Genomic DNA, 12,425 nt, shown 5'->3' with positions numbered 1-12,425 from the left:
CCATCACAGGATCATTTTGTGTATTTTATCTGTGTGTCTCCATTCTCCAACAATGTTATCAACGGATCCAACCAAATTGGACGGATGATTTGTGGTTTTTGTTACACCTATGTTGGACTTCAGAAGTCTGAAACTATAATAAGTTACCTTTTTGTTTTGTGTTGCCTTGAGTTCTTGATTATTTTGCTTTCTGATGCGCATTTTGCCACAGGTTGTGACATCTTCAGAGGTTACTATGCTATGCTTACATCCTAATATATACAAAGTTTATGTACACGAGAGTCACTGTACCGATTGTCACATCAAACTGTTTACACTCGCGGCGCGGCAGGAAAAAATTACACCCGTCATAACCAAGTTGACGGGTCACCATAGGTCGACAATGACTGGTAGTGTATACTTATCTTTATCTAGCACTATTTTGAGATTATGGTCTTAGTTTGTAAATGCACAATGTTAAAATGGGCTAAAAGTAAAGTTATAAAAAGCCCTCATAATTTTGGAATGGATCAAGATTTTTTTTACGGTTTGTGGCATTGTAATCAGGGTATAAATCTAGTTTGAAATATTGGACATCCAACCCCACCTTTAAATTTGAAAAAAGATTTTGAAGCGAATCCAAGATGGCGGCCAGAAATTACCACTTTGTCAAAATGAAGTACTTACTAGCCAACAACGTTTGGAAGTGGTCTGGGATTGATGTTTTAAAAAATGTAGAAAAAAAGTTGGTGGGGGACAATTAAAACTCACCCTGAATATAGAAAATTATGAGAAATGACATCAACTTGTGCTTGCAGCGATTTCTACTTATAAAACTATTCAATGTCAATTTTAAATGTGGTGATAAGATCCTGAAATACTCAACATGATTTATAAAACCCAAATTACATTTATTATCATATAAATGAGGTTCTTCTTGTTTTCAATTTGTAAAATAGATTAACTTTTATGCTAGGTGTTGAGCTTACCATCAACATTGAGAAAAGTCTTCCAACCAAGAACAACGCTTTGAAAGAATCCATGATACAATTCCATACCGTTGCCGAGAGTGATTGGTTCGCTCGGAGCCGTGAAAAAAGATCTTCCAACTTGTATGAATCTAGACACACCACAAGTGATACTATGAAAGTCACCAGACCAATGAAATCAACCAAAGTTTGTACCACAGTCACCAAGTGTTTTTATTTTTTTTTTTTTAGAAAAACTGTAATTTCTAAATGTTTTAGTTTCTTATACAACTAGTATACATGTTCTAAGAGTCAACTCAAAGATTATGTAACTAATATGATGATTTTTTTGTTTTCTTAAGTGTGAATAATAATCAATTAAAGTTGTTGTAAAGGTTTCTTGGATATGGCCATATTCTTTGAAAATCTCTTGACTTTTATGGAAACATATAAAATATAAATGTTAATGTTCTTGACGTACCAGTTTTATTTAGCCTTAGAGGGTTCCCTCTGCAATGATCACAAACCTAAAGCTATGTTTCCTACTAAAATGGTAGCAATTCGGCTAACAACCTCGTTCGTGGATTGTAGGAATCTTCATCTTGTAGGTGTCCTTTATAGGATTATATTGATAATAAGTTCTTTAACAAAACATTACCTAAATTCTTCTAGTTAGTGGCGATCTAAGACTTTCCTGTTCCATAGTTTAAAACTCGGTTCTTTCAATGATTGTTTAAAAAATGCAGTACTATGTCAATTTTTTTTTATTTGGTGAAATATATCAAATTGTCCAGGCTTTCTCGCTTTTTTCCATTGTAATATGTACACAAACCGGCAAACCCAAATGCAAAATAAGGTTAATATTTAATTCCAACCAAATCAGTAAACGTTTATGGGACATGTGTTTTCCGGTTTTCTTGAATTGCAACTTAAATATTAACAGCAATGAAATCATTCAGCTGATCATAATGTAAACAAATATGTTCTTCATAAGGATAACATGAGAACTTTAAAAGCCAAAGGGGCAGAGCCCAAGGGACTTTTCAAAAATTTGGCGTAGTTGGTCAAAATCGGTTGATAAATGGCGGAGGTGTTCAAAGGACAAATTTTGTGTTGGCGTATTCCTACATAGATTCTATTCATTCTGATATAATTATTTCTGCTTGATACCATATAGACTCCTTCTGCAATCTATAGACTTCGATGATGGGCCTGATGATGGTCCAAGATGGTGACTCAAATTGTAAGAGTTGCTAACGACAACAAAACCAATAGAGTGCCTTCCTTGTCCACAGCCTCCTGCTTAATCCATTTAGCCACACTTTGAATACAATAACTGTCTGCTACGTTGTGTGAATATATTGAACAGTGTTGAAGGACATTTTTTTAATTATATTCCACTTTCCAATCACCAACCTGTGACCCCTTAATTACCTCAAGATGCAACACTTGCCCGATAACAGTTTGTTAAAATGTATAATTCCACAGCGCAACAAGTAACAGTACTTACCCGGCTGTGACTGGTGCATTCCGCAGCGCTATCTCCATGACCTGCACCGCCTTTTGTGGATACTCCTTGGTCTTGTGCTGCAGATACTGAGAGATAACGGTAAGATCAATCCTGCCATCTACCTTGTCTCCTTCTACCATTTTGATAGTCACCTCAACTTTAAGTGACCTCGTACTTCCCTCCTCCGGTGGTAATTCCACTGTGTCATGCAGCTGTAACATTTACAGTAAAAATTGTTTAGAAACATTCAAAATTCCAAAACTTTGAAATCCAATTTTTTATGAAAATATACGCTGTAAGGGATAAATACACAGGGAAATGGTCTTTAACTGGACTATTAACCACAAGACATTCGATATGTACATTACTACTTTAATACTTTCTTATTACATGGCAACCATACAAAGTAGGTATTTTAAGCCAAGTATGAATGGAGATGAGTGTAGGATGAGTGGCGTGATCTTGTAGTCTTGTTAGTGACTAAGGACGATATTCCTTAGACACAGCTGTTAATTTATAGCCCATACAGCTAATGGCAACTAAGGGACCTACAGTTTATAGTGGAATCCGAACCACATTTTTGCCTTGGTATATACAAATTGGTCTAATTATCAGGATAGTACTGCGGATAGTCGTAGTACTCACTCGTGCGGATGTTAATCCACATCAGGGAGTATGGCATCCACAGTGCATGCCTATATATATCCACAATTTGTGACCTCCCTACCTAATTATAAGCAAATATTATGAACGACAGATAAGTCTAGAAGGAATAAGGTGATAGCTCTATTACTAAATAAAAAAGCTTAGATCATTATTTTGATCACTCATCAATTCATCATACAGGATATTTACCACTGGTCCCGTGAACAAAGGAGTTTTTCCACAGGAGTACAAGTTTTTCTTGCCGTCAAAGGCTGGGTTTCGGGAGGGGTAATGCCGATCTTGCATTACTTTCATAATTCTCCTGCAAAAACAAAGGTTTTTTAAGTGATAACTTACTAAATTAAAAATCAAATCAAATACTTGTGAATCTTTCAAGTCAACTTATCTGGACCATCCAGACTAGAACTCCCATAGATCTTTTATGGAGTTTCCTATCTGTAAGAAAGGACAATAAGGTCCTAAATACACCTCGATAAGAGAGAATGTTCATTTAATTTCAATCTGTATTCTAAAGATTATCTGTACTTGTCAAACAGAAGTTTCTAAGGTGTACTACTAAAATATACAACGCATATCCTGCAACATTCACAATCCAGCAGAAACATTCTCTAGCTCTTTCCACGATAGACAATACAAAATCAAAGGACACTTCACCTAAAACTCAGAAAACCTTATTTACCAATTGGAATGCACCCAATGCCCTGCCCAATACATTGGCCTAACAACTCTAAGAAATGGGATTGAATGGACACCGTCATGACGTTAAAACCAACAAAGGAAAACCCATAGCACAACATGCCCTAACCCACAACCTCCAATTTGACAGTTGCTACACAACAAAAGCTATGAAATCCCTACGAAACCATGCTTAGAAGATGGGAATTGGTCTATCAATTTGTTACAAATTCACGAGCTCCACCCAACTTAAACACAAGATAAACTCAAAGTGAAATATCAGTTTCTTGTGTACTTTCTATGTGTTCAATTGACCTCCTGGGACTCTTTATTCAGGTGAGTTGGTTTTGTTTACTTCCTTTCTCATAAACAATTATTCCAAAGCCAAGTTACTTTTTGTCCCATTAAAAAACTAAAAAATACAATGGAACTTTGGAATCAAGCCAACAGAAAAGTTGTCAGCACGATTTAAAAATTTTCAAACTTCAACTTCTGACTTTTTAAAATCTAAAATGCAGAAGACCAATAAATTTCTAATTTCTATACAATGAACTGAATTTCATCAGACAACCAAAAGGATGGACCCATAATAATTTCATTACCTTAACAATTTTTTAGAGAGCTTGTCACGATCAAAAGCGCAATCATAATGGATAGCCACTGTCTTCTTGGGGTCGAACGTCAACTGCACATGGTTTACTTCGATCTGGATGTGTCGACCTCTTGTCCCTACGATAGGTCCTTTGTTGATCCTGTCTGGTATGGTCGTAAACTTGTTCTTGTCTTCCCCGGCCAAATCGGTGGGAAGATCGTTCAGCTTTTTTACCCTGGCAGCTTCAGCTAGAACAACAACAATTGTTTGTTTGAAGTTCATTGTTGGTGATGGTGAGTTAATGTTGTTCAAAGGTTTATTGTGGACATTATCCATCACGATTGTAAAAAACAATACATAACGTTTCGGGATCTGGAATCTGATCCCGTCCTCAGGTGAAAAAACTTAACTAACACAATACAACTAACAATACACAAACGCCCAACCTAAGTTGGAATACACTACTGTACAGAAGGTAGCAGTAAAAAAAAAAAAAAAAAAATGCACTGTATAGTCAGTCAAGTCATGATACAACATGCAAATAATAACCAATCACAAAACACTATAATCTATAAAAGGTGTAACGTAAAAAGCTCACACAATGGAACACTAATAGCACCGTTTGCAATGACTCCACCAATGAGACACCAAAAACAATTGATTTTACAGTTTAAATTAAAACAATAAAACACAATCTGTATAATATATGGCTTGAGAAAATAACAGAGATATTAGGCTACTTTGAATTCGCTTAACCCCTTGAGAAGCTCCATTGTCGTAGCTTGAATGCCGAGCGTCTCTTAAAGAGAGGTCCAAGATTGTGCTAGGAATGCCAGCAAATGTAGTATCAACATTTGATAAAACTGTCTGAAAAACTCGCTAAAGGCGTCAGAATGCAATTAGCAACTAATTATTTCACTTTTTACCGTACAATGGGGCTGAAAAATGTGGTGAACCAATCAAAAATAATTACAAATCATCCAATAGAAGACACACAGCTGTTTTGTGTGTTGTTTTGTCTGTTTGTGGCGTTCCAATTAAATGGCTGTGTACGATTTTGATTTGTTTTGTTGTTTGAATTACACGTTTTACAGTTGTATATCATTGTTTGTTTGTGTAACTAGAGGCGAAGTGGCACCAGTCAGCTAGCATATCAAACGGCTTTTGAAGGGTTTTAATGATTCAAAACTAAAGTAGCTCTTTGAGGTGGAGCAATTTTATTTCAGGTTTGCCTCTTGGGCTGGGACTCTTTGTTACTTTTCATAGGCCTAATTTCATTTCTGGGAAAAGTTTGTCTTAGAATATTCATACAAGAAGGCCTGGCATTAAGAGAACAATTTTCAACTTGCAGGCCAATGTGAAGTTCAAGGCCAAACTTTAACCTGAAAGATGCATAATTATGTTACAAACTCAATTGGTCTAAACTTTTTCCAACTTGTTTAGATTAAAATGTTATTGTCAGTAATGACTAACCAAATTTATTGACCAACTAACAGTGTACCTATATTATAACTTACCATTTCAATAAAAAAAAAATGCTTTGAATATAACAGTCAAAATATAATCATCCAAATCCCCTCTCAATTATAATTATGCAACTAGGCAGGTAGTAAGTCCACACTAACCCATCATAATAATATCCACTAACTAAACAAAAAAAAAACTCAGCAAACATCAGGAAAATGTACAAATATTTTTTTTCTACCTCGTCACCTGACACAGTGGCCTTCCTTGCACTGATTATAGCACAGAAAGTTGCTAATGCTGCATTTCCTTACTTTTGCCGCACTCTTTTTACTTTTGCCTCACTCATACCAACCAAACAAAACAAAACAGTGTGCTTTTATTAGGCACGTAATACGTGTACACTTGAAAATAAGTTGGAAACACTTATCAAACTATCAAAATTTTTGAATATCCGAAAGTGGCACAGTAAAGATATTATGACTACCATCAGCTGGTACAGTGTTTCCCATTTCGTTCAATGTTTGGCTTCAACCTAACCTAAAAAAATGTTGTACAAAAATTTGGATATCCAAATTTTTGAATATCCGAAAGTGGTACAGTTACCATTGATTTGGATAGGGCTAATTGGGATTCTACTTTTCACTCACCTTCGGGATCAGATTTTGTGGATGTCTGAGAGGCAGTTTCCATCTTCTCCTGAGCTACCCAGTCAATCTCTCTGCGACCTCCACCACCTCCACCACCACCTCGACCTCCTCTGCTCCCTTGCTGATATCCTCCTCTGCCGCCTTGCTGGTATCCTCCTCTACCGCCTTGCTGGTATCCTCCTCTGCCGCCTTGCTGGTATCCTCCTCTGCCACCTTGCTGGTTTCCTTCTCTGCCGCCTTGGTGGTATCCTCCTCTGCCCCTTCCACCTGAACAAAACAAGGTGTGCGTGATTTTGATTTTTGCCCCAGGTAACTAAAGACTCAAGTTTTGTTTTAAGTTATCAAGCTTACAAAACTCTCTATAAACTCCAATTTCGTTCAATGTTACATAATATCCCATCACCCTAAAGAAATATCATCCTATTTTATGTTACAATATAATATTTATGTCAATTCTCACCATATCTATCCTGTAGGCCTACTTATCAAAAACCAACAATCATCAAATTTACTTAGAATAATATATAATTGTAAGAAAATTGCAATATGATAATAACATCTTAAATATAGTATACAGTATCACTTTTCAAAATTATCCAAAGAAAATCAAAATTACTGTGGCAAGTGTCATTTATGTGAATTAACCAGCTGTACATTATTTCAACAATAGACATGGACTTCCAGAGCTTCAACCATTGCCTCTCCCCAGATCCTGCCAACTCTTTACAGTGTTAACATCACTTTATAGGACATTGTGCTTAACTTACATTAAATTCATCCCAGAGTGTAATCTAAATTTTAAATCACTTACTATCCAAAAGTATTAGGGACAAGTGCCTTGAAAAGTACCAAATTTTAATTAACCCCTATTTTATTTATTGCATGTGGTACAAGGTGAAGACAGAGACTCCAAATTGGTAACCATCATCCATCTTGTTTAAATAACTAAGGACAAATAAAAAACCATCATTGGACATTTTTAATCAGCATAGCCTAATAGGCCCAATTATAACTGAAATTCATCAAGATCTACATATTTCAAATTGAACCTTTATTCCAAATTTAGCCTATTCCTCAAATCTTATTTTATTCCATTAAACTCAGTGAAACCATTGGGTGAGGTTCATAAGGTCCAAATTTCACAAAGTCCAATGGTTAAAATATTAATAAACAGAGCGTTTCACAAGGTCCAACGTTTAAAATATTAATAACAGAACGTTTCACAAGGTCCAAATTTCACAAAGTCCAACGTTAAAATATCAAATGAACAGAGCGTTTCACAAGGTCCAAAACTATGACATTCAAATAATCACCGTTTCACAATGTCCAAATTTCACAAAGTCCAATGTTAAAATATCAAATAAACAGAGCGTTTCACAAGGTCCAACGGTACAGTCTCGGCCAGAAGTCACTGCAGAGGTTGACGTGGTTCGGTGTTTAGGCACTACACGATCTAGTGTTGTTGCCGCGCGTCACAAAACATCATTGTCGGTCCGTAGATACGTTGTGTAAAGAGTGTAAAATAGTGGTATTTACCCCCTCCGCAGCAAACCTGCAGACTCATCAAATTTCCATTTCCCTTATTTGATTTACACTAGAATATCTCCTTAAAATGATCACATTTATTCCCGATTTAAATAGCATTAGTTTAACAGGTACCGTACTTAGGTTTGCTGCAACAGGGAGTAATCAGTAATCAGTAGTTGAGCGCCGGTGGACGGTGCCTGCTATCTGACCGTGGCAACCACTGTAGAGACTTCTGGCCCAGACTGTACCGTTGGACCTTGTGAAATTTGGACCTTGTGAAACGCTCTGTTTATTTGAAATTTTAACGTTGGACTTTGTGAAATTTGGACATTATGAAACGGTGATTATTTAAATGTTATAGTTTTGGACTTTATGAAATTCCACCTTGTGAAACGCTCTGTTTATTTAATATTTTAACCGTTGGACTTTGTGAAATTTGGACTTTATGAAACGCTCCCAAACCATTTGGCATCTTTCTTTGGACATTGACATATTACAATATAGCATCATAAACCTAGCCTATTTCAGAACAATAATTAAATTATCTGAATTTTAAAGTCAAAAGCCTAATATATCATTCGAACCGGCACGATCACCCCTCCCTGAGATCAAGAGTTTATATTATATATTTAAATGTTAATCACCTCAGAAGAAACCAATCCAATGTAACTAGTATAGCCTAGATTTTTTTTATCCACTTTGGAAGCCCCACCATTTTGTAAATTTACCATTGTTAGACCCTATAGAATTCAACCAATATCTTATATTTGTAATTCGCTAATAAATTTCATATTTTAACTTACCAAACCTATTTATTCTTAAAGTAATTCATATATTATAAGATTAAGATAAAGTCTTAACCTCATTAGACATAAATAAAACACAAGTTAAGAATGATCTTTATTAAGAAATGACTTTGAGTTCAATGTGGGCTAATTTAATAGCCAAAGGAATTTTGTAAGTTAATAAATTGACCTAAAGAAAGCTTTACTGTGCGTAGCATTAGGAAATCAGACCATCCTCAAAAAATATTTAAAGATTATTTAATGAATTATTTTAGAAGCTACAAGTTTGATTCTAAGATTATCACAACAACATGCTTTATCTGATTTAATAATAGTCTAAGCTATTAAGACAAGAGGAGGGTACATCGGGAAACTATAAAGGTATCTTACCTTGGTCAAAGCGATTTCCAGCATCTGCATTTTGTCCAGGGAACTGCACACCACGGGATTGGTCTTCTCTTTGATATCCTCGATCATCTGCATCAGTTAGGAATAGGTCAGTCTCATTGCATATCTTATTAGGTTCTAAGCCATTGCACTAACAACATATTGGTAGTATTATTTTCTTGGACGAATTACACCTTGCGTAGTAAATGCCATCCTTAAGTAAGGACCTCCTTCCAGGAGTTTGACAAGGTGGAAATACACTGCTAAGGAGTGACGAGACCTGCTCCTGGTAGCAGAGTGGCATCTGACGACAAATCAGCGAACTCTTTCTACCTAAGAAAGTATACACCACATTGTCCGATTGACTTGAAACCGGAAGGATGAACTCTTTAGATGTAAATATGGACCTAAAATTCCATTTCATAGCTCCCAAAATTAGTCCTAGGCCTATTAATTTTTAAATCTATTTTTATTATGAAATTATGAATTTAATCATGACTAGCACAATCACTTAATAAACAAAACCGCAAAGGGCAAAATCAATTATGATTTAGCAAAATTTGGGGGAAAAAACTACTGTACCAGTCCAGCGAGTATTAAGAAAAATCCTGTCTTGATGGGTTAACTAAGGTGTAAGAACCATTAACTACCGGTTGCATTTTAGATAGTTGATATACTAGTCCAAACATAGGATTATTGATTTTTAAAATCCTACAAATTTTGTTCACATGAGTTAAATCTTACCTCTTCTTCCTCTGTCCCATCCTCCCCCTCTGCCTCCTCTATCACCTCCACTTGCTTCTCTATAGTCTCTGCCGCCTCCTCCTCCCCTGAAATCCCTTCCACCTCCAGTTCCTCTATCGCCTCCCCTTCCTTCTCCCCTTTCCCATCCTCCCCCTCTGACTCCTCTATCACCTCTTCCTCCTCCTCTGCCTCTTGTATCATCTCCACTTCCCTCTCTATAACCTCTGCCGCCTCCTCCTCCCCTTCCTCTTCCTCTTCCACGCCCGTCCATGAAAATTTTATGAAACTTTTATAAATTTAAAGGCTTCCTGAAACATGTAAAATTATTATTGACTAAGTCCATAATAATACTTTCAAGAAAAAACAACAAAAATTGTCGAGTTTAGTAAGTTACCTTATCAATCGCCATAGTGTTTTAGACCATAAAAACTCCAAACCAAATAGGCTAAGTCTTGCTCCAAGTTTGTATACCTACCGTGAAAATAGTGCTAGGCTGGGCCTAAACTTAATACCTTCTCTTTGAAGCAAATTACACCAAGTGGGATGTCTTGTTAGTTTGGACCAAAAATAGGGATTGTTGAGAGAAATGTTTTTTTTTTCTTAATCAACCAACAAATTTGGGCTTAAAAATAATGTAATTTTATGATTTAATTTGAAAAGATACTGAGCTTATTTAGGCCTAAAAGTGTAGACCTTATTTTCAAAATTCTAAACATAAGCCTTAGTTTAGCAATAAAATCAATTAAGTACGTTAGGGTACTTAACATTGATGTGATAAAAAAGATGTTCGGTAGTATCTACATAAAAATCTAGGACCCAGACCTCAGCCTTATCGCACATCCTGGAGTGTGAAATTGTGTAATAAGCTTGTTGTACAAAATTTCATCAAAAACGGGTGTTCTTTACACCAGTTAAACTTAAGTTATTGTGCACAATATTAAGTGACTTAGGCTATTGAATGTGTATTATATATAACTTATTGAAGGTGAAAATCAGATTGTGCAATAACTTAATATTGAGTACCGTAACTTAATATACAAACATATTAGAAAAAGATTGCACAATCTTCAAGTTGCTTGATTCACTTGAATTTGAAGCCCATTCAGTTGTCTTTCATGAGGAAAGTCACTCCTATTTTTCAACCAGCCTGGGCTAAGTTACTCCTTTAAATTCATATCCTTCGTCAGCAATGAGACTAGGCCTAACTTACCACACACGTTGCAGCATCCGAATTACACATGATAACTAAAATTAGCCTAAACTGCCCTGAAACTAAACCAATAAGTTATTATACTTACTGATACTGTAATTACCATAATTTGCCACTGATACCTATTACGCAATGGGCTTATATTATAGGATACAATTAACCCTAAAAAATTATAGTCATAGCCTAGGCTAAGTACAGTATGATTTGACATAGGCCTAGGGGAGGAATTGCATAAGTTACAGTAAAGTATCGTCATAGTGTGACAGTAAACTTAAGGGTATTTAAATGTCAATTTGATGAAATGCCAGCCATATTGCTATACAGAAGGTATTGACACATGTAACTTTGATGTAAGTTAAATGCGTTCCAAGAAACCGACTAGCAAGGACATGAAGATATAGACTAACTTAAGTGGGTAGACTTCCGTGTCTGTTGTCAAAAACAACGGAATGAAAATATTGATTATTTCATTCAACATAACTTAGGCCGATCGTTTGGTTGGTTCTAACTTACCAAACAATATATCGAATGAAACTATCCGTATATTGAATCATCGATAGGCCTCTATTGATCGATATTTCCATTCGGTTGTTTTTGACAACAGATACGGAAGTTTGTACCAAACTAAGTTACAACCCAACCAAGACAGCCATCACAAGGGGCCTCCAGGGGCCATAGAAACGGATTAAGCCAAGGCCTATCGGTAGTATATGCTCTGGTTTTGTCAAAAGACCTAGGCTACTCTACAAAAATAATCTCCAACAAATTTTACATTTGTGAACTGAGCCTTTGGGTAGTAGGCTTAAGTTGTTTTAGCCTAGCAGCCTAACTTACTCAAGTTAGTCAACTTCATAGGAAGAATTATAGAATAAGTTAACCTATGGTAAATAACAGTGTAGGCTAAGTTATTAAAAATAACTCACTCACACGTCAGGTCAGAAACACAGCCTTCAGATAAGTAGAGCCAGTGGTCACAACCTCCTTACTTGAGAACTTACTTCTTTCTAGCTAGAAGACCGATAACAGTTTCCTTTTATACATTACATACGTAGGCTAGTCTTACTTCCTTCCAATTTTACTGGTGATGTCACTTTAGTTTCCAGGTCAGCTTCAACCTTCAGCTGGTTCAGCTAGAGCGCTAGCGCTAGAGGCTGGAGTGGAGGCTAGGGCTAGGCTATGCATGCAGATAAAAAGAAAAAGACAAGTCTTCTCCATAGAGTATCAACTTTGTGAATCACTACTAAGATTATGGTGGTAAAGTCCTTTAT

General features: G+C 36.0%; 1 protein-coding gene across 1 annotated transcript in view; it reads right to left on the bottom strand.

Annotated features, from left to right (window-relative positions):
• The window catches only part of LOC128986690 (protein argonaute-2-like), a 31,367-nt gene extending 19,145 nt beyond the window's left edge, over positions 1-12,222 (bottom strand). Inside the window, exons 1-8 of the mRNA XM_054407178.1 lie at positions 12,085-12,222; positions 9,948-10,255; positions 9,207-9,293; positions 6,505-6,771; positions 4,401-4,638; positions 3,313-3,424; positions 2,458-2,669; positions 969-1,099 (exon numbers count right to left, since the gene is read on the bottom strand). Of these exons, the coding sequence (XP_054263153.1) occupies positions 969-1,099; positions 2,458-2,669; positions 3,313-3,424; positions 4,401-4,638; positions 6,505-6,771; positions 9,207-9,293; positions 9,948-10,218 (1,318 nt within the window). The 5' untranslated portion in view covers positions 10,219-10,255; positions 12,085-12,222. The remainder of the gene's footprint in view (positions 1-968; positions 1,100-2,457; positions 2,670-3,312; positions 3,425-4,400; positions 4,639-6,504; positions 6,772-9,206; positions 9,294-9,947; positions 10,256-12,084) is intronic.
• Positions 12,223-12,425: the final 203 nt, after the last annotated feature.

This window comes from Macrosteles quadrilineatus, unplaced genomic scaffold (assembly GCF_028750875.1).
Source record: "Macrosteles quadrilineatus isolate MER2022 unplaced genomic scaffold, UCM_ALF_1.0 Scaffold_2__2_contigs__length_208266976, whole genome shotgun sequence".
Classification (NCBI taxonomy): Eukaryota; Metazoa; Arthropoda; class Insecta; order Hemiptera; family Cicadellidae; genus Macrosteles; species Macrosteles quadrilineatus.
Note: the sequence above shows the minus strand (reverse complement) of the source record. Positions and strands in the feature narration are given on the sequence as shown.